Raw genomic sequence first — 24,674 nt, 5'->3', positions numbered from 1 at the left:
TGGAGAGCTGCAGCAAACCAGTCTTCGGACTGACGACAAAAACAACAAAAAGAGATCTCTAGGCAACTGTGACTTCTCTCGAGGTCTGCGATGTTCGTTACGATGCCTCGTAATAACGTCAATTTTAAACCTCAGAATACAGCCTCCTGTCTGGCGCACTCTGTCATTTTCGGAAGGGCCCGCGCTTTTGCGTTGTTCCTACGTGTCGAGTATTTCAATTGTCCATTTCACAATCACGTCACAGAGTGGGAGAGATTCGTTGCTCTAGCTCCCTGCTTCTGAGTGATTGGCTGAGGTACAATGTGATAGAAAAGAGTAAGAGATTGTTTAATGCTCTTACTGATTTTTCATAAGTAGGAATTCGGAGACTCCACGCTCATTGGGTGGCGATTTCCAGTTCTGGCAGCGAGACAGACGAGTTTCGGGTGGCTCGTAGAGAACACACTTCGCTTTAGGTCTTCGTTCGGTGATGACTTTGCTGTCAGCTTTGGCTTTGGGCAGGAGAGATGGCTGACGAGACGGCCTTGCTACTGCTGCTATTATGTCTGGACATCAGATCTAAGTACTAAAGAAGGGCTGAAATCATATCTTCTAGCTGTTGCTGCTTCCAGCCTGTTTACGTATGTACTAACAGATTGGTAAGATGGCACATCGTCGCACCCGCCAAAGCGTCAACTCTCTCCCTTCAGAAGCATGTTGGCCACAATGCACTGTTTGATAACCTGTTATTGTTCACTCCTATCCGTGTACTTTCTACACATAAACTATAACTTCCGCTGTCACTGGAGGTGTCCGCGATTTACTAACGTAACTGTATTTTATCCTCCTTACTAACCTGTACTATGGTAATATTTTGAGTTGTATTCTCTTATGCGATAAATAATGTCAGTTAATAAGATGTCAGTGGATAATCTTCATGTTCAAAATAAATAAATCTGTTCATTATAGTGACCATTTGTTTCCATCCACAGCTAGAAGATCCCTCCTCCCATTAGTACATCTACGTGAGTGGTGTCTTACACAATTAATTAATGCTGAATTTGGTGACCCCATTAACATCCATTTAAATAAGAAGTTTTCCGTTGCGCAACAGTACAGGAGTACTTGTTTTCAATTAATTTACATCTGGGTTGATTCCTCATTCTGATGGGCACTAGAATTTGGTTTTGTGCGTCCTGGGGGTATGCTCCGACCACAAGTAATGCCCCACGCCATCTATATGTAACTTCATGATTTTCTCTGGCCTTTACCATCCAACGTAAAAACTCTCAACAATACCCAGCAGAAATTACAAATGTAATTTGCGAGGATAAACTTTTTCAGTAGTTTTGATTCTGTGGTAACTAATTCGACACAGAATGATAATTTCAGCCGCGTTGACTGTTTATACGCAGTGATGCTAAGCTGATGGTTCCTGCGACTGAAGATGATCGTTTACTATCGAAACTTGCACCAAAATAAAGTAAAATGAGATGTTGCGATGCTTCCAGCGTCTTGCAAGCCTTTCGATTTGGCACCACTTGTGCGACACTGATGTTTACTGTGCTACTTATTTTCCAAAAGCAAAACCTGATTTCGGTTCACGAGGCAAGTGGACGCCACTACGGACCTTCCTACCTCTGAAAATTCTGAGATGGTTACTGGGAGTCGTACCCACCTTTTTGTAACCAGCGACAGACTACGAAGATGGGCAGCAAAAGGGGCTGTCAATTTATCTCAGAACGATAGTAAATTAGTAATGTTGTATGAAAGTACGAGGTTTTTTTAGAAGCGGCTGAACAATGTAGACAGCTAACACCGTAAAAACATTCTGAGCGGCCAAGGAGTACGAGATTGTGTTATTCAGCTTTCGAGTTGATGGAGACTGATTAACAAAGAACCTTACGATAATGAGTCGATTTTCAATTGAACAAAGCTGAGTTTCTTGCGAACACTACAGGATTTTAAGCTATTTTGTCCGAACTCATTGGTTGTCAAGAGATTTCTGAGAGGGTGATGCAAACATCTCTCAACGATTCAAACTGCGCTCTGTTTGAATGAAAGATTAACGGCTCCCTTATAAGAATCTCTACTGCGGACGAAATGTTGATCACGTGCCGCCTATCTATAACAAAAAGAGCAGTGTAGAATCCTGTCATTCTTGGTAGCTACTGTCATAGTTGCATTATATTCAGCTGCCCCTACTGATAAGTTTTATGCAACCAGCAACGCCTTCAAACACCACAGGCCATTGTTTCATATTCTCTCGGTCACTATGTGCAAACAATTAGTTGTACAGAAAAAGTGAACAAGACCTCTTTGTAGGAAATCTAATGTAGTTACATTTCATTTCATAGCAGGATACGTTTCCGCTGGAGGTCACAGTTTTCGAATTATTCAAGAAAAACCCATTTCAAGGTGACTTTTGTACATTTATCATGAATTATTCGAAAATTACGGCCTGTAGCGAAATTTTTCCTCTGCAAAATATTACTACTATAAATTTCTTATTCTACAGGAGTGGTAGATTTCCCTTAGTGAGCGAGAGAATATGACAATCTTGTACGTGGTATTTGACTAATGATTTTTTTTTCTGATAGTGGACCTGACTAAGGAAGGACGTATTTTTAAAGGAGGTGTACTTCTATTGTTAAAAAAGAAATGAGAGCTGCCATTGCTGCGAGATATCAGAAAATATTAATTTTTGTCAGTACACTTTCTTCTAAGAAGCTGAATATATACTGTATTAGTTGAGCACTGAGAAGAACGTCTTTTTGTAATACTAATTGTTATGTTAAAAGGTAAAACGTTTCTCATTTCTGAAGTGAGTATTATGCTCATCTTTCCTCTCCTAGCCGGCCGGTGTGGCCGTGCGGTTCTAAGCGCGTCAGTTTGGAACCGCGTGACCGCTACGGTCGCAGGTCCGAATCCTGCCTCGGGCATGGATGTGTGTGATGTCCTTAGGTTAGTTAGGTTTAAGTAGTTCTAAGTTCTAGGGGACTGATGACCTCAGTAGTTAAGTTCCATAGTGATCAGAGCCATTTGAACCATTTTTTCCTCTCCTAGTAATTACGATACAAAGTCCAAGCAAGCAGAAGACTCAGGATTTTAAATGCTAGGTAGTACTGTGCGATCCCTGTTTAATAAAACGGTCTTTTGGAATGAACAGATTGTCTTATGTGAAAAGCGAAAATTTGTGGAACTTTCCCTACTTACACAGACTGTCATAGTTGTTCAGAATCGTATTCGTCTGACTTCCTCTTCAATAATAGCGTCAAGAATTTTTCAGAGTTACATTACGATTCAGATCTTGAAAAGCTGTTTCTCACACTGGCTGCTAAGAAGAACTTTAACCTTGGGTACGCTCGTTTGCATTTCGGAGACACCAGGCATTACTGCAGAATTAATAACTTACTCTTTTTCAGCCAAGAAGACAGTAATTAAGATCCACAGCACTAAATACTTTATTTTTGATGAAAAAAGTCAATTTCAATTTTCATATTCAAAAGTAACACTGAAGGACACGTTTATTTTAATCATTTAATGCAAGGAAGGAAGGAGGACACGGTAAGAGCAGGGAACAGTAGTTAGAGTAAAGTGTCGAGGTTACCTGTCTGTTTGTTCTTTTTGCTCCTGTCAGGAAAACTTCATAATTTTTCCAGTGGTCAAGGGAGGGTCAGTAGACTGTGGAATCACGGAAGGGAAAATTTACGCTGTCTCATTTGATACGAGCGAAATTAGTCGTGCAGTACTCCAATTAGTGATTTCTATTACAAAAACCTATACACATGCAGTTTGGCATACAGTTAAATGATATTGACATACAGAGGTTGATATTGCTAAATTGGGATAGACTGCAGGAAACGAACACTGAGATGACAGTGAGCAAAAAGGTTGATATGGAAAGACGGCCAGAAACGTGTTCCAAGGGGGCACACCCACTTGAAGGTGGAGATAAAACTCCCCTGATACTAAAGGTTTCAGTCATTGATAGAACCCATGAGAAGACGACAGTCGAATGGGAATGTTTAGTATGTACTAGTGTTTTAGCTCCAAACTAAAAAGGGCAGTAACGTTGTCCATGATGACTGTCACTATCCGTATCACTTGCAACGTATACAGGCCTCATTAGCTACCAACTCTCCTCCGTGACGACTCTGTACCATATAAACATTATAAGCTGTCAAGCCGTATTAATATGAGCACCCGTCACAAGCCTGAATAATCAGACCGCTGCGAGATGTGAAGGAAGAGAGTCAGTTAGGTTTTGGAGGGTATCGACAGGTATGTGGAGCCGTGGCCACACCACTGCTGTGGCCAGCTGCGGTAGGATTCCCGGTTGAGGATCCATAGCACGAGCAGCCCGATCGAGATGGTCCCGCATATTCTCGACTGGGTTTAAATCCTGGGAGTTTAGTGGCCAGGTGGGTACGATATTTATGCTCTAAGAAACATGCACGTACTCTGCGAGATATCTGACAGGTTGCTTTGTCCTGATGGTAGGTGCCATTTTGCCGAGGAGAAACAAGCTTCATTTTGTGGTGGACATGGTCCCCAAGGATAGAGTCATAATTATGTTGATCAGTTGTGCCTTCCAGAATGACGAGATCATGCAGGGAACGTCACGAAAACATCCCCCGACTATAACGCACTCTCTATTGTTGCAAAGTATATGTTTACAGGCGTTTCAAGCCGCACATGCCAACGGCCATTAAACATGATTAATCTGAAAAGGCAACTGTCGTTACTCAGTAGATGTCCAGTTGTGGAACTGGCGTGCAAATTCCAGCCTTCCAGCCTCAGTCGCCGATCAACAGCAGTGAAGACAGGTGCATGAAACAGGTGCCTGCTGCAGATGCCCATACGTAGCAACTTTCGCTGAACGGTCGTTGAGGAGACGCTGTTGGTTCATCTCGGCCGGTAGTTGCTCAGCAGTTGTACTGTCTATTCGGCCATACAAATCTTAGCAGCCGTCGTTCAAAACTGTCATCTATGGACCGAGGTTCGCCACAGATGCATCGGCGCCGGTTTTCAATAGCGCCATTTTGCCACGCTAGGTATACTTTAACCATGGTGGCGCGAGAGCAGCTTAGAGACTTAGCCTTTTCTGAAATGCTCCCACCTTTGACCCGAAAGCCAATAACCATGCCCTTTTAAACATCCGATAAATCGTTCCGTTTCCGCATTACGATAACGGCTGCATTGCTTTCCACTCCCCCCTCCCCCCGCGACACCCCCACCCGCCCGCCTACCACTTTATACGTCATCCACTGGTAGTGGTGGTTCAAATGGTTCTGAGCACTATGCGACTTAACTTATGAGGTCATCAGTCCCCTAGAACTTAGAACTAATTAAACCTAACTAACCTAAGGACATCACACACATCCATGCCCGAGGCAGGATTCGAACCTGCGACCGTAGCGGACGCTCGGCTCCAGACTGTAGCGCCTAGAACCGCACGGCCACTCCGGCCGGCTCCACTGGTAGTGATGCCACCCACCGCCTGTGAGTGGTTATTGATCGTTAACTTCGAACTTAGGCTGTGGTCACATTGATGTGGCTGTAGCGTGTACATAAGCTCTTGAGTGTGGACTTAGAACACTAGTACAGACAGATCATTCCCCCCTTGCCTGGTGTATTCTCAAGTATCATTGAAACCTGGACTGTCAAAGAACTTTTATCTCCATCGTCAAGTGACTGTACCTTCCTTGGAACGCATTTGCGACCATTTGTGTATGATCTTTTTCGCTTTTCTCTCAGGGAGCAGTTTGTCGCCTATTTAGCAAAATCACCCTGTATTTGCCGCTAATACTGCAAATTTAAACATACTGGAGGAAGGGCAAACATTTCATACGCAGAGTTGCCACCATATAAATCTTGAGCGTACTTCTCAAACAACAGGTGCATCTAATCTCACCTTGAACAATATCGACACTTTATCCCTAACAAGTTAAAGAAAAAAAAAAATCTCCGCGAGTGTTCCCGTCATGTAAAGATGAGATTAGGAAACTGTTACATGTAACAGCTTAACAATTCTTTATCTCCAAACACAATCACCTGCAACCGAAAGTACGCTCCCCGCCAAGACAGTACCAGACGAAAGCGTTCGGAAACGGTTATGGTGTGGCTATGTGGTGTGGCTGCTAGCTGACGGAACTCTGCACGTAAAGGCGAAACTACAAAAATGAAAGTACAGAGCGATCTAGCTGCTAGAGGGCTTACGGCGCCACTTGAGGTTGTGAGGAGAAGATATTGATTCACGAAAGGAAATAACATACCAATCTGAAACCAGTACGAGGCACAGATAGTTTTCAACCAGACGTAAAATATTCAAAGACCAATACCAAAGCAAGACAGTAGCACGTACCTGGGTCAGTTGCAAAATACTAAGTGGTCTGTGACATACAGCTTAATGAATGATTTAGATAGTTAGTTAGTCAGTTAGTTTCATCCTCCATGGATCATTTTACACGATAAACTGTAATGATGTGGCTCGAGTCATTTAACAGTCATACTGCAAATTAATTTCTAAATATGGCTACATGTTGAACAATTATAAGGGATTTCTTTGGTAATAGATAGATATTAGTAATTCATATTCCTCCATCCCTAACTTTTACGTATTAAAATAATAGATTTTCTTTTACGGAATATAACAAGATGTCAAGGAGAAACTTTTTCAGGTTGTTTTCAAATTTTACTTTGCTGCCTGACAGACATTTTATGTCACTTGGCTAGTAATCACCAGTTTTTTTTTGTTTTTTTTTTGTGCTGCAATGTGGACCCTTTTTGTGCTAAAAACAAACGTAATGTGGAGTAATGAATGTCATTTTTCTTCTGGTATTTAAAACGATATACATCACTGTTCCTTTCGAACTATAATGGAATATTTATAACAAACTTAACAAAAAGTTTAAGAAAGGTTTATATTCTGAAGGTTTTCTTTCGGATAGTGGCGGTCTCGATGTGGAAGTTTTGCGACAGTGAAAATAATCTTCTCTGCAGGAGTTATTTATTTTAGTGTTTTCAATTATCTTCCGCTCCATGAGATAGTCTGCGCCAAAGCTACATACACAGCGGAGTGGAACACTTATACACTACTGGTCGTTAAAATTGCCACACCAAGAAGAAATGCAGATGATAAACGGGTATTCATTGGACAAATATATTATACTAGAGCTGACATGTGATTACATTTTCAGGCAATTTGGGTGCATAGATCCTGAGAAATCAGTACCCAGAACAACCACCTCGGCCGGCCGGTGTGGCCGTGCGGTTCTAGGCGCTTCAGTCTGGAACCGCGTGACCGCTACGGTCGCAGGTTCGAATCCTGCCTCGGGCATGGATGTGTGTGATTTCCTTAGGTTAGTTAGGTTTAAGTAGTTCTAAGTTCTAGGAGACTGATGACCACAGGTGTTAAGTCCCATAGTGCTCAGAGCCATTTCAACCATTTCAACCACCTCTGCCCGCAATAACGGCCTTGATACGCCTGGGCATTGAGTCAAACAGAGCTTGGATGGCGTCCACAGGTACAGGTGCCCATGCAGCTTCGACACGATACCGCAGATCATCAAGAGTAGTGATTGGCGTATTGTGACGAGCCAGTTGCTCGGTCACCATTGACCAGACGTTTTCAATTGGTGAGAGGTCTGGAGAATGTGCTGGCCAGGGCAGTAGTCGAACATTTTCTGTATGTAGAAAAACCCGTACAGGACCTGCAACATGCGGTCGTGCATTATCCTGCTAAAGCGTAGGGCTTCGCAGGGATCGAATGAAGGGTATAGCCACGGGTCGTAACACATCTGAAATGCAACATCCACTGTTCAAAGTGCCGTCAATGCGAACAAGAGGTGACCGAGACGTGTAACCAGTGGCACCCCATACCATCATGGCGGGTGATACGCCAGTATGGCGATGACGAGTACACGCTTCCAATGTGGGTTCACCGCAATGTCGCTAAACACGGATGCGACCATCATGATGATGTAAACAGAACCTGAATTCATCCGAAAAAATGACGTTTTGCCGTTCGGCACCCAGGTTCGTCGTTGAGTACACCATTGCAGGCGCTCCTGTCTGTGATGCAACGTCAAGGGTAACCGCAGCCATGGTATCCGAACTGATAGCCCATGCTGCTGCAAACGTCGTCGAACTGTTCGTGCAGATGGTTGTTGTCTTGCAAACGTCCCCATCTGTTGACTCAGGGATCGAGACGTGGCTGCACGATCCGTTACAGCCATGCGGGTAAGATGCGTGTCATCTCGACTGCTAGTGATACGAAGCCGTCGGGATCCAGCACGGCATTCCGTACTACCCTCCTGAAACTACCGATTTCATATTCTGTTAAGTCATGGGATCTCGACCAACGCGAGCAGCAATGTCGCGATACGATGGACTGTAATTGCGATAGGCTACAATCCGACCTTTATCAAAGTCGGAAACGTGATGGTGCGCATTTCTCCTTATGCGAGGCATCACAACAACGTTTCACCAGGCAACGCCGGTCAACTGCTGTTTCTGTATGAGAAATCGGTTGGAAACTTTCCTCATGTCAGCACGCTGTAGGTGTCGCTACCGGCGCCAACGTTGTGTGAATGCTCTGAAAAGCTAATCATTTGCGTATCACAGCATCTTTTTCCTGTCGGTTAAATTTCGCGTCTGCGGCACGTCATCTTCGTGTTGTAGCAATTTTATGGCCAATAGTGTAGTTCGCTGAAGTGAATGATGGAGGTTGGTGTGGACAGCGTTGAATATGTTCGTGAGAACTACGTTATGGCGCCTTTGAGAGAATTATCCGAAGGCACTGCAAGACAGGCTTTCGATCGACATTTAAAAATTTGACGATTTTTACTGCTTCGTGTTTACTAATCACGAAAAGAACCTCTGATGACATCTTTCAATAATTATAAGATTCGACAACACTGCCTCACACAATCGAAAGCGTTTGTTGAACCCGAAAAGTTAGTGTGTGTGTCCTTAGTTACTCAGTTACCACCCAAACTGTTTTTAAAAAAGTCCGCAAGTCTGACAATTATATGAGGTGTTTCATGTGTAACGTGCGGCATTCTTCGCTGTAAGCTTCCAGTTACTTGGATGAGTCACGTGCGTTAGAACAACGAGTAACATTTTAGAAATACTTATGACTTTCAATTTTAACTTGCGCAGGATACAATGCTGCACTGAACTGCTGAGTTTCAGTGAAAGCATGAGAAGCTTCAGCTGGAAAGCTACTTACTGATGCACTTCTCGCCGCGGAAGCCGCAGGGCGGTTCTGCGATGGGCGGTCTCCCTCCCACCCAGTCGATGGTCGCAGTCATCTGTAGATCCTGTAACATAGCAGTCGTCACGGATTACAAAGAGTTACAAAATGGTGTTCATATGAAAATAAGAGTTCACTGTCGCCGGGGAACTTGTTACCTTAGATATGCATCGCATAGACGCTAAAAGTATACAATTAATACACTGAAGCGCCAAAGTAACTGGTACAGACATGCTTATTCAAATACAGAGATATGTAAACAGAAGATAGCACTGTGGTCAGCAACGCCTATATAAGACAAAATGCGTCTGGCGCAGTTGTTAGATCGGTTACTGCTGCTGCAATGGCAGATTATCAAGATTTAAGTGAGTTTGAATGTGTTGTTATAGTCAACGTACGAACGAAGAGACACAGCGTCTCCAAGGTAGCGATGAAGTGGGGATTTTCCCTCTACCATCATTTTACTAGCGTACCGTGAATAGCAGGAAACCGGTAAAACATCAAATCTCCGACATCACTGCGGCCCGAAAAAGATCCTGCAAGAACGGTACCAACGACGATTGAAGAGACTCGGTCAACATGACGGAAGTGCAACCCTTCCGAAAATTACCGCAGATATCAGTGCTGAGCCATCAGTCAGTGTCTGCGTGCGAACCATTCAACGAAACATCATCGATAAGGGCTTTCGGAGCCAGAGGCCCACTCATGTACCCTTTATGACTGCACGATACAAAGCTTTACGCCTCGCCGCCGGTTACGGTGGCCGAGCGGTTCTAGGCGCTTCAGTCCGGAATCACGCGACTGATACGGTCGCAGGTTCGAATCCTGCCTCGAGCATGGATGTTTGTCATGTCCTTAGGTTAGTTAGGATTAAGTAGTTCTACGTTTTAGGGGAGTGATGACCTCAGAGTTAAGTCCCATAGTGCTCAGAGCCATTTGAACCATTTTTTTACGTCTCGCCTTGGCCCGTCAACACCGACATTGGACTGTTGATGACTGGGAGTCATGCTGCCTGGTCGGACGAGTCTCGTTTCAAATTGTATCGATCGGATGGACGTATACGAGTGTGGAGACAACCTCGTGAATCAATGGACCCTACATGGCAGCAAGGGACTGTTCAAGTTAGTGGGACACTATGTGAGGCGTGTGCAGTTGGAGTGATATGGGGCCCCTGATATGTCTAGATACGACTCTGACAGGTGACTCGAAAGTAAGCACCCTGTCTGCTCACGTGCATCCATTCATGTCCACTGTGCTTTCCGATGGGCTCGGGCTATTACAACAGGACATTGCGACAACTCACACGTCCGGAATTACTACAGAGTGTCTCCAGGAGCACTCTTCTGATTTTAAACACTTCCGCTGTCCACCAAACTCGCCAGGCATTAACATTATTGAGGATATCTGGGATACCTTACAACGTGCTGTTCAGAACAGATTTCCACCCCTTCGTACTCTTAAGGTTTTATGGACAGCCCTGCGGGATTCCCGGTGTCAATTCCCTCCAGCACTACTTCAGATATTAGTAAAGTCCATGCCTCGTCGTACTGCAGCACTTCTGTGTGCTCGCGGGGGCTCTACGCAATATTAGGCAGGTGTACCAGTTTCTTTGGGTCTTCAGTGAATATAGGTTAATACCGTCTTTTGCGACTGGAATAGAAGTCTTATTTAGACCACATGCCTTTCGCTTTATTTGACAGCTTCTTCAGTAGCCGCTATAGCAAAATTTTGTCTACTACGATCATGAAAAGTTCTCAAGCTGTAAGTTCCTACTACACTCCGCAGTAGTCGCCTTCGACATATCACACGATGGAGAGGTCGTATCAACGCCTCTTATCTACATTTAACCCCTTCGTTTGATAGCTCTGCGATGGAGATGAGAACCACGACATCCAGTGTTAAAATATTGCGGCATTCTTATGAGTGCCAGAGGAAAATGTTTCAGATACACCGTCGCTGATAATCTACAGGAAAAGTCCTCAGGCAACAGTCTGCAGGCCAGTAAGCACCAGGAAGAGGGTGGTGGTATTCTTGTGAGAGGTGTTCATGGGCATTGAGTCAAACAGAGCTTGGATGGCGTGTACAGGTACAGATGCCCATGCATCTTCAACACGGCACCACAGGTCATCAACAGTAGTGACTGGCGTATTGTGACGAGCCAGTTGCTCGGCCAACAGACGTTTTCAATTGGTAAGAGTTCTGGAGAATGTGCTGGTCAGGGCAGCAGTTGAACATTTTCAGTATCCAGAAAGGCCCATACAGGACCTACAACATGCGGTCGTGCATTATTCTGCTGAAATGTTGGGTTTCGCAGGGATCGAATGAAGGGTAGAGCCACGGGTCGTAACACATCTGAAATGTAACGTCCGCTGTTCAGAGTGTCATCAATGCGAACAAGAGGTGACCGAGTCGTGTAACCAATGGCATCCCATACCATCACGCCGTGTGATACGCCACTATGGCGATGACGAATACACGCTTCCAATGAGCGTTAACCGCGATGTCGCCAAACACGGATGCTACCGTCATGATGCTGTAAACAGAACCTGGATTCATCCGAAAAGTTGACATTTTCCCATTCGTGCACCCAGGATCGTACACCAAGAAACTGTGATGCAGCGTCATGGGTAACCGCAGCCATTGTCTCCGAGCTGATAGTCCATGCTGCTGCAAACGTCGTCGAACTGTTCGTGCAGATGGTTGTTGTCTTGCAAACGTCCCCATCTGTTGACTCAGGGATCGAGACGTGGCTGCACGATCCGTTACAGCCATGAGTATAAGATGCCTGTCATCTCGACTACTAGTGATACGAGGCCGTTGGGATAGAGCATGACGTTCCGTATTACCCTCCTGAACCCACCGATTCCATATTCTGCTAACAGTCATTGGATCTCGACTAAGGGAAGCAGGAATGTCGCGATGCGGTAAACCGCAATCGCGATAGGCTACAATACGAACTTTATCAAAGTCGGAAACGTGATGAAACGCATTTCTCCTCCTTACACGATGCATCACAATAACGTTTCACCAAGCAACGCCGGTCAACTGCTGTTTGTGTATGAGCAATCAGTTGGAAACTTTCCTCATGTCAACACGATGTAGGTGTCGCCATCGGCGCCAACCTTGTCTGAATGCTCTGAAAAGCTAATCATTTGCATATCACAGCATCTGCTTCCTGTCTGTTAAATTTCGCGTCTGTAGCATGTCATTTGCGTGGTGTAGCAATTTTAATGGCCAGTAGTGTAGTAAATTGAGAATGCGCTAGGTGACGATCAGTTTGGCTTTAGGGAAAGTAAAGGGACGAGAGAGGCAATTCTGACGTTACGGCTAATAATGGAAGCAAGGCTAAAGAAAAATCAAGACACTTTCATAGGATTTGTCGACCTGGAAAAAGCGTTCGACAATATAAAATGGTGCAAGCTGTTCTGAAAAAAGTAGGGGTAAGCTATAGGGAGAGACGGGTCATATACGTTATGTACAACAACCAAGAGGGAATAATAAGAGTGGACGGTCAAGAACGAAGTGCTCGTATTAAGAAGGGTGTAAGACAAGGCTGTAGCCTTTCGCCCCTACTCTTCAATCTGTACATCGAGGAAGCAATGATGGAAATAAAAGAAAGGTTCAGGAGTGGAATTAAAATACAAGATGAAAGTATATCAATGATACGATTCGCTGATGACATTGCTATCCTGAGTGAAGGTGAAGAAGAATTAAATGACATGCTGAACGGAATGAACAGTCTAATGAGTACACAGTATGGTTTGAGAGTAAATCGGAGAAAGACGAAGATAATGAGAAGTAGTAGAAATGAGAACAGCGAGAAACATAACATCAGGATTGATGGTCACGAAGTCAATGAAGTTAAGGAATTCTGCTACCTAGGCAGTAGAATAACCAATGACGGACGGAGCAAGGAGGACATCAAAAGCAGACTCGCTATGGCAAAAAAGGCATATCTGGCCAAGAGAAGTCTACTAATATCAAATACTGGCCTTAATTTGAGGAAGAAATTTCTGAGGATGTACGTCTGGAGTACAGCATTGTATGGTAGTGAAACATGGACTGTGGGAAAACCGGAACAGAAGAGAATCGCAGCATTTGAGATGTAGTGCTATAGACGAATGTTGAAAATTAGGTGGACTGATAAGGTAAGGAATGAGGAGGTTCTACGCAGAATCGGAGAGGAAAGGAATATGTGGAAAACACTGATAAGGAGGAAGGACAGGATGATAGGACATCTGCTAAGACATGAGGGAATGACTTCCATGGTACTAGAGGGAGCTGTAGAGGGCATAAACTGTAGAGGAAGACAGAGATTGGAATACGTCAAGCAAATAATTGAGGACGTAGGTTGCAAGTGCTACTCTGAGATGAAGAGGTTAGCACAGGAAAGGAATTCGTGGCGGGCCGCATCAAACCAGTCAGTAGACTGATGACCAAAAAAAAATTGTGTATATTGAAAAATTGCATTTTGTAGCCAAATGAGTGGTGAATAATATGGTGTATTGGAATCCTGGATAAAACCAACCTGCTTTCATAAACAAAATGTGTTACCGTACTTTTTATTCAAGGCTTCTCGTAAACATTGATTTACACATTGTATTTTTCGATGTGTAAAGTTAGCAGTGGAAATTTGTGGTAAGTTCTGTGGGACCAAACTGCTGAGGTCATCGGTCCCTAAGCTTACACCCTACTTAATCTAACTTAAACTAACTTACACTAAGGAGAACACACACATCCATGCCCTAGGGAGCATTCGAACCTACAACGGGGAGAGCTGCGCGAACCGTTGCAAGACGCCCAAGACCGCGCGGCTACCGCGCGCGGCGTTAACACTGCTTTGGTAAGATGTGCATCTCTAAATAAGCAGTAGGTATCACTTAATACAAATTTACGTGCTCTTCACTGAAAAGTAGACCCGTATTGTCCTGTAGGTACAAGATTTACAGCATCAGTTCCTAAACGGAGCGACAACCGATCGTTATCTTCTACGGCGATGGGGACGTTCTATTTTCATTTCGTACTCTAACTCCCTCAACAGCGCCTGATGTTATTCTAATACATATTATTAACATTGTTGTGTTTTGATTGATATTCAGCCTGTAACACAGTTTAAGAAGATTGGAAAGTAATGTGGTGACTCACCGGGAGAGCCCGCCGCCCGCTGGCGGACCTGGTGAATACACCCACCGGGTACATGCCGTACTCGCCGGGCTCCCTGTGGTGGCGCTGGCGGGCCAGCAGCGTGTAGTTGCCCTCCGCATCGCCGTTCTCGTCCATATACACCATGTACCTGCACACACCGGCGTCATTGAAGACCTGGTAAAATTACTTACCATTACATACTGCAATAAATTACACAATAGAAACTCCATGAAAATTATTCCTTGATCTCAGCCATATGTCCAACCACCCCGTCCCAGCTCCTAGTCAATGTTTTCCACATGTTTCTTTTCTGGCAGTTCCACGGGAGATCTCTTCTTTCCTGAACTCATCACTCCACATTATCAGCATCTTTCTGTAGCACCACATCCCTAAAATACTTAGGTTCTATCTGGAGTCCATTATCCACTTCCATACAATGCTGTATTCAAGACTTATAAATCACAAATTTTTTACTTGAATTAAGGTAGACGTTTGCTACCAGTAGGCTTCTTTTGACTAGAATTTGTGTGTTTAGCTGTCCTGACCAGCTTGTTACGGCCTCCTAGCTTCACTGACGTACCTAGCATGTTATATATATGTGACTGGTTTGTTATGTCACAGCTATACCAGAAACAAATAATGTAACGTCGTTTATTTTAAAGTTCGACCAACCAACTGCATTTTAGCCTTGTATGATCAACGTGTCATCTGTAACACTAATACTCGTTTTTAAACGTACGTACTACAACTTAGATATAAACGATCTGCCAGGGCTGGTTACATATAAGGTTGCTTAATGTTAGTTCTCGTCATATATACGGGCACTATGCAGGATCAGTTATGTAAAATGTGCCTATCGTTACTCTTTCTATTTACTAGCCTAGACTGAACTGGTTATGGTCGCTACTTTAAATCCTTTCCTTTTTTTAGGTTCTTATTTGATTTACAAGGTCAAATATCCTGGTTTGAATCTGATAATATTTCTTTTAAAGCGCAACGGAAATGTCGTAACATATTTCAGTTATGCAGGAGATAAATCAGAGTACAACGTCTACTTTTAACAATGACAACCAATCTTATTATTAACAAGCTGAATACCTGGCATATCCTGGGTAATTATTTACTCTATTCATCTACTAGACCATCTCCTTCTTTCCCCCTTCACTCTCCACCTCCTCCTTCACCTCCGCTCTGTCCACCTTCTCCATCGCACTCTCTGTCGATATTCTCCTGCCCTTCCTGTCTATCTCCTCTCCCACTTACACCTGTCAGTCTGCTTCCCGTCTTCATGTCCTCTCCTTTCTGCGTATGATTCCTCCTCTCCCTACTCTCTTTAGATGTCCTCCTCTCCCTTCTCTCTATCCCTCTCAATCCATCTCCTCCCTCCCCCTACTCTTTCAACGTTATTACACTCACCCCATAAGGAGGCTAGTGGTTCTTACTCCCAAACTGTGTGGCCGTGCGGTTCTAGGCGCTTCAGTCCGGAACCGCGCTTCTGCTACGGTCGCAGGTTCGAATCCTGCCTCGGGCATGGATGTGTGTGATGTCCTTAGGTTAGTTAGGTTTAAGTCGTTCTAAGTTCTAGTGGACTGATGACCTTAGATGTTAAGTCCCATAGTGCTCAGGGACATTTGAATCATTTTTTTTCTCCCAAACTATTTCTTTCCAGCTTGTAAGTAATATGGGTACAAAATTTGTAAATAGTCTTCACGGGTTTGCCGCCGGATGACGTAGTGCAAATTGGACAACATTTCCTCGGAGCAATTGTCCGACATCTTCAGGGGATTGAACCTGGCCACCAGCAAGGTTCAACCATCTGTTCAGGGTGAGATTTTCACCCGTGTCATTGCCGCATAAGCACATGTCAAATCCACACATCAAAAAAAGTTTTGCATCGCCCCGATTCCGAGATTTCCAGAACATGTACAGAAAATTGGAATAGAGATAAAAAAACATCGTTTCCGCGCTTTATATTGCTCGTGAAAACCACAGAAAATTGGAATAGAGATTAAAACAACACCGTTTCCGCCCTTTATATTGCCCGTGAAAACCGCACATTGCTTGTTGTAGCACCATACAGCGAGACATTCAGAGGTGATGGTCCGGATTGCTGTACTCACCTCTAATATCCAGCAGCACGTCTTACTGCATTGATACGTGCCTGTATTTATCATGACACACTATCCACAACTTCATCAACGCACTCCTCAACGGCGACTTGGCTTAGATCCCTCAGACTTGTTGGTGTGTCACGTCGTCCATAAACAGCTCCTTTCAATCCATCCCAGGCATGTTCGATACGGATCATGTCTGGATCACATGCTGGCCACTCAAGTCGAGCGATGTCCTTATCCTGAAGGAAGCCATTCACAAGATGTGCACGACGGAGGCGCGATTTTGTCGTTCATGAAGACGAATGCCTCGTCATTGTGCTGCCGATATGGATGCACTATTGGTCTGAGGATGGCATTCACGTATCGTACAGCCGTTACGGCCCCTTCCATGACCACCAGCAGCGTACGTCGCCCCACAAAGTGCCACCCCAAAACAGCAGGGAGCCTCCACCTTGCTGCACTCACTGGACAGTGTGTCTAAGGCGTTCAGCCTGACCGGGTTGCCTTCAAACACGTCTCCGACGATTGTTTGTTAAAGCCATAAGCGATACTCATCAGTGAATAGAACGCAGTTCCGTTGATCACTACGACATCCAGACACAGTGTTTATCGCAAATCGCGTGGACTACCTTGGCATCACTTTCGGCCGACCCACAGTCCCACCTTGCACCACATGTCTGCAGTCCCCGTCTGTGTCCATCATACTCGCTACTTTCAGATTCAGGCACGCGGTCGGTACCCGCATTGAAGGGGGTGGGTTAATTGTCCATCGAAGCAAATAAGTTACGTGAATCCATGGTGTCTGTTCTTCCGACATGTCCAAAAGAACAGATACACATTTTCCAGCCGGCCGCTGTGGTCGAGCGGTTCTAGGCACTTCAGTCTAGAACTACGCTGCTGCTACGGTCGCAGGCTCGAATCCTGCCTCAGGCATGGATGCGTGTGATGTCCCTAGGTTAGTGGGGGCCTGATGACCTCAGATGTTAAGTCCCATATTGCTTCGAGCCATTTGAACCATTTGATCACATTTTCCGTCGTAACCACTGATTCTGCACAAAGTCCCTGTGCAGTTGACATCAGTAGTTCCTTCCCTTTCCTTTCCCTCCACCTTCAATTTACATAGTGTGTATCACAGCTGTAGATTCCGCTTGGTGTCTGTCCTTCCGGACATGCCCAAATGAACAGACACCACGCATTCATATAACTGAATCGCCTCGATGGGCAGTGAATCCACCACCTTCAGTAGGGGTGCACAACACGTTCGACATCTTGTGGGAATCTCAAAGTAGCGAGCATGGAGGACAAGGACGAAGTGGTGCAAGGTGGGAGTGTGGGTCGGCCGAGAGGAGTGCAGAGATGTCCATGCAATTTTTGATAAACACTGCGTCCAAATGACGCCGACGTTGATTCCACATAAAGCCCCAGTGTTTCTGACATCAGTAGTTCCTTCCCTTTCATCTCTTTCCTCCTCCTTCTACCTTCAATTTATATAGTAATCAGTTCTATGTTGCTCATGTCGAATTTGCAACGTATTATAAAGAACTCGCGTAGGCAGTGAATTTGATTGGTGTCGATGGAATATTGTTTGATTAGTGACAATCTACACAAATTTATATGATGAAAGATAATGAGCGAGGCTTATAACGTGCAATACGTCATCGCTCCTACTCTGGTTGGTATGGTTGTTTAGTACCTCAGTGTTGTGACCGTATAGTCGCTGTGATTTCCTGGTCGTAATGATGGGTTTAGATTGTTTTTGTGCGTTGGAGAGTTCAAAAATGGCTCTGAGCACTATGGGACTTAACATCTGAGGTCTTCAGTCCCCTAGACTTAGAACTACTTAAACCTAACTAACCTAAGGACATCACACACAACCATGCCTGAGGCAGGATTCGAACCTGCGACCATAGCAGTGGCGCGGTTCCGGACTGAAGCGCCTAGAGCAGCTCGGTCACCGCGGCCGGCGCACGTGGAGAGTATTGGACTACTTATTGCCAATAGATCCTAAACTAGCCAGGCAATATTGTCTTATGTTTCACATGGCAGAGAGACTGATTTTCTTTGCAAGATGTGGCAACCGTGCAGGCTTGTGTAGGCACAATATCTTTGACTTGGCACATCGATGAAAATGCTCAGTCGTGAGTTGTGATGCAGTAAGTTAACACGTGTTTGTGTCTCTCGTCACGGAAATGGAACTGCATAATATTGCGCAACGGTATGCCATTTCTTTTTGTGTTAAATTGGGTGAAAACGCGACGACAACGTACGGTAGGCTTCAGAAGGCTTTTGGAGAATAGGTTACGCAAAGAGCTCAAGTTTGTCTTTGGCATAAAATTTGTAGTTAAGGCAAAACGAATGTTGAAGATGAAGACCGTAGTGGACGACCATCAGCCTCACGGACGGATGTCAACTTGGACAGTTTGCGTGAACTCGTACGATCTTATCGAAGAGTATTCGTGACAATGATTGCAGAAGAAGTGAACATCAATCGAGAAACGGTTCGTCTCATAATAACTGAAGATCTAGGTATAAGAAAGATTTTTGCAAAAATGGTCCCCAAACATCTCACACCACACCACCGAGAAACACGGAAAAATGTGACAGTCGATCTGTTAGAGCAAACGGAAATCAATCCACAATTGTTGAGCCATGTTATCACTGGTGAAGAAAGTTTGGTTCTTCAGTACGATCCAGAGACAAAACGCCAAAGTTCGCAATGGTCCTCAAAGGGATCACCCAGACCAAAGAAAGCTCGCATGTCAAAGTCAAAAGTGAAATGCATGCTTGTGTGCTTGTTTGATTCCAAGGGAATTGTTCATAAAGAGTGGGTGCCTCCTTGGCAAACAGTTAACCAATATTACTACAAAGATATTTTAGAAAGACTTCGTAAAAGAGTTCTTCGTGTCCGTGCCAACACTGCTGATAATTGGATTTTGCATCAGGATGATGCGCCATCCCACATTGCTCTGTTAGTACAGCAATTTTTAACCCCAAAACAAATGTCAGTACTACCACAGCCACCTTATCCACCAGATATCGCTCCGTGCGACTTTTTTCTATTTGCAAGAGTCAAAACGGCGGTCAAGGAACACCATTTTCAAACAACACAAAAAGTGTGTGCAATCAGAAGCGAACTAGAATGAGATTTTCACTCTGCAACGGAGTGTGTGCTGATATGAAACTTCCTGGCAGATTAAAACTGTGTGCCCTACCGAGACTCGAACTCGGGACCTTTGTCTTTCGCGGGCAAGGGCTCTACCATCTTTTTCTTTTTTTTTCTTTTTTAACTCGGGACCTTTGCCTTTCGCGGGCAAGTGCTCTACCATCTTTTTTTTATTTTTTTTATTTTTTCTTTGTTTTTTTTTTTATTTTAATCTTTTTTTAAGGACCTTTGCCTCCCACGGGCAAGTGCTCTGCCAACATTTTTTTTTGTCGGGAGTGAGGGGTTTTTATTTATTTAATTATTTATTTTGTATGAAGGAAGGTAGGAGAAACAGAAATCTTTATTATTCACAAAATAAACATCTGAGCTACCGAAGCACGACTCACCGCCGGTCCTCACAGCTGTACTTCTGCCAGTATCTCGTCTCCTACCTTTCTCATTCTGGAAACATCCCCCAGGCTGTGGCTAAGCCATGTCTCCGCAGTATCCTTTCTTTCAGGAGTGCTAGTTCTGCAAGGTTCGCAGGAGAGCTTCTGTAAAGTTTGGAAGTTAGGAGACGAGCTACTGGCAGAAATAAAGCTGTGAGGACCGGACGTGAGTCGTGCTTCGGTAGCTCAGATGGTAGAGCACTCGCCCGCGAAAGGCAAAGGTCCCGAGTTCGAGTCTCGGTCGAGCACACAGATTTAATCTGCCAGGAAGTTTCAGAAGCGAATTACTTTGAAGGAGGCAACACTAAACTTGACTAAAACGGTAAGCAACATTTTTTCTCACATCAGTCTCATTACTTTACTGTTGCACCTCGTAGTCATGTTGTGGCAAGTTAGAATAGTAAATTCGTACTAGCTTAACAGTCTTCCCCAGGCCGGTAGTGCTGTGTTGATGGGAGGTAGTTACGGTCGCATGAGCTCTGTGAATTCTGATAAATGCAATTGTAACTCGACGCAGTTGATGTGACGAATGTGCAGTCACCAAATTTGAGGACAGTGGGCCACAACATTATATAAAGATTTTACCATACTAATGTGGTAGGGCCTATCATTCATTTATTGGTGTACCAATCTCTCCCAGAGTTCTGTTGTCCTACAATTGGGATAATGCATCGCTAGAGCAGTTCCTATGTTGGAGCGTAGCGTACTACCAATAGCACGAAAGAAAAGGGAATATAAGTTTAACGCATCGAGGATTTGCGGATGGATTACGGAGATGCAGTATCAACAGGTTGGTCTGCGTTCCAACTGAGCCACACACACCTGTTAGGCTTCCTCCTTCTGGTACATGGAGTTTGTTCTATGGTGCGTTCCTAGTTAGTGTTTAGACAATTATTTTACAAGGTTAGCGCCAAACAAACTAAATCTACTTGATTTCTAAAACTATAGGAATTAATGATGTTCCACTAGGACACGTGAAGTTTTATGATCACAAGCGATTTACGTCTTCACGCATTAGCTATAATAAATAGGATATCAGCTGAACAACGATACAGACTGCAGGAGAATTTCCATGGATGAAGATGAGAAGAAAAGGCTGTATAAACATTTGACCTATAATGTATCGTCATGTTCTGAACATACTGATTTCTTGCCTTTTTTTTAACCGTCTATTTTCGATATATCTGTTGGAAATGCTTCACTTCCATTTCAATACATACCTTCACTACGGTGCAGCACTGACTGACTTACTCTTACAGCGATTCCGTGAATCCTCTCAGACGTATTACTAACTCGACTTGTCATTATTATTCATACTATTCACCGATATATAGCACGTACCAAACACTCGCCGTGCCACACACAAAAATTCCGGTGAGTTGTCGTCCTTTATTATGAGCAGACTACTAATCACGTACAATTTGACTAACCGTGTGCTCACAGACGCTCTACACAGCTCATATTGTCAGTGACTGACACATCAGTAATGAGAAAACTTCCTTCGCTAATGGAGCCACCAAAAGCTATTTTGTGATGTTCCATTGGGCTTACGGGCTGCTATGCAGTTCACGTTCGTTAAAACCTCATATCATCAGTGATGGATTACCAGTCAGTTACTGAGCTCTGGCCTTTTTTTTTCGCATGCATCGACGCATTGGTATTTGCAGTGTCGCCGTGCTCGAGGGTGCCTCGCTTTTGCATCACTACAGAGCCAAATATCACACTTACGGGTCACAATATGTTGTGCAGAGTACTTTGATCTGGTATTAAACTGCACTAGCCAAACATCAAACTGCAAGTAAAAATTTACGGAAACCTTAAATGATGACGAACCCTCAACTTATGATGAAATTGAAAGACTAATTATAAAACAAAAATAATAATAATGCCAGTGGAGAAGAGTACGTAAAACTGACTTTTGAAATTGTGTTTTATAGAATCCAGAGACAGTTAATTTATGATTCAGTGTGGACAACAAAGAAAATCACAGAAGCATGGGAAGCGGCTTATTGCATTCACTGCATAATATATCTGACATAAAAGATTTCAATAATTATGGAGGTGCATCCCTTTTGCTAGCTGCTTAAATGATATCTCCAAAAATGCTGCTATGTGCTGTACAGCCAAAGATGGACAGTCATTTCAGTAAAAATCAAGATTGATTTATATAGCGCAGATAGTGTTAGGATAAGACATTTAATTTAAAATTTGTAATTAAGTTCTGTCCGATAGTCGTCAGTCCACTCTCAAGGAAAACTTACGCGATGTTATCAAGGAATATGGATTTCAGTCCAGACTAGACGGCGTAATATAAAAATAGTTCTGATAACCTCACTCAGAAACATTTATGAGTGCAATGTAAACCCTTTCAAAACAAATTCACATGTGTTGCGTCATCTACAATCGCCTTCAAGTGATTTCTGGAGAAAATTATCTCTTAAGCAAAATAATATCAGAGCATCAGATTTCAACAACAATATAGAAGGGGGAGGACAGTGGGCATAATGTAGATTGCCAGGTTACCGCTTATAATTTTGAAATATTTTCTGAAAATCTGAAAATGTCGTTATGTAAACCAGTTTCTCAGAGTATGTAGTCACCAAAACGGGTTTAAGAATCTCTGTACACAAAAGAAAACTCACAAACATAAAAAATCTTAGTAACAGATATTAAATTAAAATGTTAAAAATTAAAAAATTTGGAAAAATTTGTCAAGAAAATGGTTTAGGAAAGAGAAAGGGGTACACAGAATAGAAAAAAGTCTATGGTACCACGAGGAATATTTAAAGTAAAGAATGTTAACTAACCGAAATAAAATATCGTGATGTGTAAGTGAATGCATCCTATTGAAATCTAACTTAAATAATGAAGAACTGTTATAATAAACATTGCCAGAGATTAAAGGAGTCATAAATGACACATAAAAATTCTAAGTCCAGAAACAAGAAGTAAGTATAGAATGTTATTTTATGGTGGTTACTGAAAAATATATGACAGTATATAAATCAAACACGTCTTCAAACTTAGTTTTCAGAGGAGGTGTACAACGGGCTGGATTCAAAAGATCCACAAAGACTTACAAAGAGAAAACATGATAACAGATAGACACGGACTTGAAACAGAAAGATTTTAAGCCAAGAAACGAAAGAAAATAGGTTCTGAAAAGAGCAAGATAACGAGAAAAAAATGAATGGGTGGAGGAATGCAGAATTTAAATGAAAAGAAAACAATAGAATATGAAGAACTGGAATTGATACGCTACTTGCTGGAGACCTACCAAGAGAACGACTAGAAAATTAGTGTCAGTATTTGAGATGATATGGCTTGATGTAACATTTATTTGTTCAGATTCCAAAGACCACAAGCCGTCTGTGAAATATCAAAACATTTTACTTTTTGTTTTATGTATTCCGCTTTTGTACTTTATTTGTATCAAACTACCAACATAAAGAATCTAATCAAATATTTTCCTAGGACATTCACCACTGCTTTGTATGTATATAAATTCTTAGTTGCATAGTGGTTCATCATACAGCTAAGCGGTTCTGTGACCTAAAGAAATAAGAGTTTGACTTAACGTCTGTACCGTGTATGGGTCTTGCTTCCAGTCATCTGGCTAGTGGCTGATTTATTTTATATCCTCGTACGAACGAGAGCGTTTTGGGATTTGGCTGGAGACACTTCGCGATGTGCAAGATACGGAAAGGCATTAGGAGAGTTGTTTACGGCTGCAAATCATCATAAACCTTCCCAAGGAAACAACTGAAATAATTACTGGGACTAACGAGCAGCGGTTGGTCTGCTTTATAAACGTAAGTATTGCGAACTTTCCCATAATCAGCGAAGAGTCCTCCTGTATTAAGCAACAGTATTTCACCGTTTCGGACTTGAAGAAGTAATTACTGTGGCCCTTTGCCGCGACGGGATTTATTGCTAATTTAGCCCGACCGTCGAGCTTAAGGCGTGATATTACGTCATTCGTCGGAGTAAAGGTAACAGCAATCCGCTATAAGTGAAGGCGGGCAGCCTCCGAAATGCTATTAGGGAAAGCAACGGCGGAGTGCAAATCTTATTACCAAGGAATTTCCAAGGAGTGTTAATCCTGTTAAACCAGGAGCGACGTACATCGTGATCTAGTACGGTGTCACAAATTACTCAAGGGCACATCTTCAGATTGTTTCCGTCTGCTGAGCTCTTCGAGGTGGGTTTTATTTAGTAAATTTTACACAGTGTTCGATAAAAAAAAGTTATAACATTCGATAAGGATTTAGTGCAAAAAAAGGAAAGAGAAAATAGCGCGTAAACAAATGACACGTAACACCTCTGTTACGAAACAAAAGCTATCGAATAGATGTGACATGCCGTCATCATCATCATCTTGGACAGTTTCCAGCCACTGGCTAGATCTGTCGGGAACACAAGCCTCTCCATCGAGTTCTGTCTTTCCACCATTCCCCCTCTTCCACCTTCGTCCAGTTCTCTCCTCTTCTCGTCACACATTCCTTCACTCCCTTCACCCATCTATCTCTTGGTCTTCCTCTGGGCCTCTTCCCCTCCAGTTGCAGATCAAACATCCTCTTTGGAAA

The 24,674-nt window shown here is 43.4% G+C and overlaps 1 protein-coding gene across 1 annotated transcript in view; it reads right to left on the bottom strand.

Annotated features, from left to right (window-relative positions):
* Window positions 1-24,674, bottom strand: part of LOC124796481 (guanylate cyclase 32E) — an 823,982-nt gene that overhangs the window by 272,486 nt on the left and 526,822 nt on the right. Inside the window, exons 9-10 of the mRNA XM_047260702.1 lie at window positions 14,384-14,531; window positions 9,215-9,305 (exon numbers count right to left, since the gene is read on the bottom strand). Of these exons, the coding sequence (XP_047116658.1) occupies window positions 9,215-9,305; window positions 14,384-14,531 (239 nt within the window). The remainder of the gene's footprint in view (window positions 1-9,214; window positions 9,306-14,383; window positions 14,532-24,674) is intronic.

The sequence above is a fragment of the Schistocerca piceifrons genome, chromosome 1, assembly GCF_021461385.2.
Source record: "Schistocerca piceifrons isolate TAMUIC-IGC-003096 chromosome 1, iqSchPice1.1, whole genome shotgun sequence".
In the NCBI taxonomy this organism is placed as follows: domain Eukaryota; kingdom Metazoa; phylum Arthropoda; class Insecta; order Orthoptera; family Acrididae; genus Schistocerca; species Schistocerca piceifrons.
This window is presented reverse-complemented; position numbering and strand designations above follow the sequence as displayed.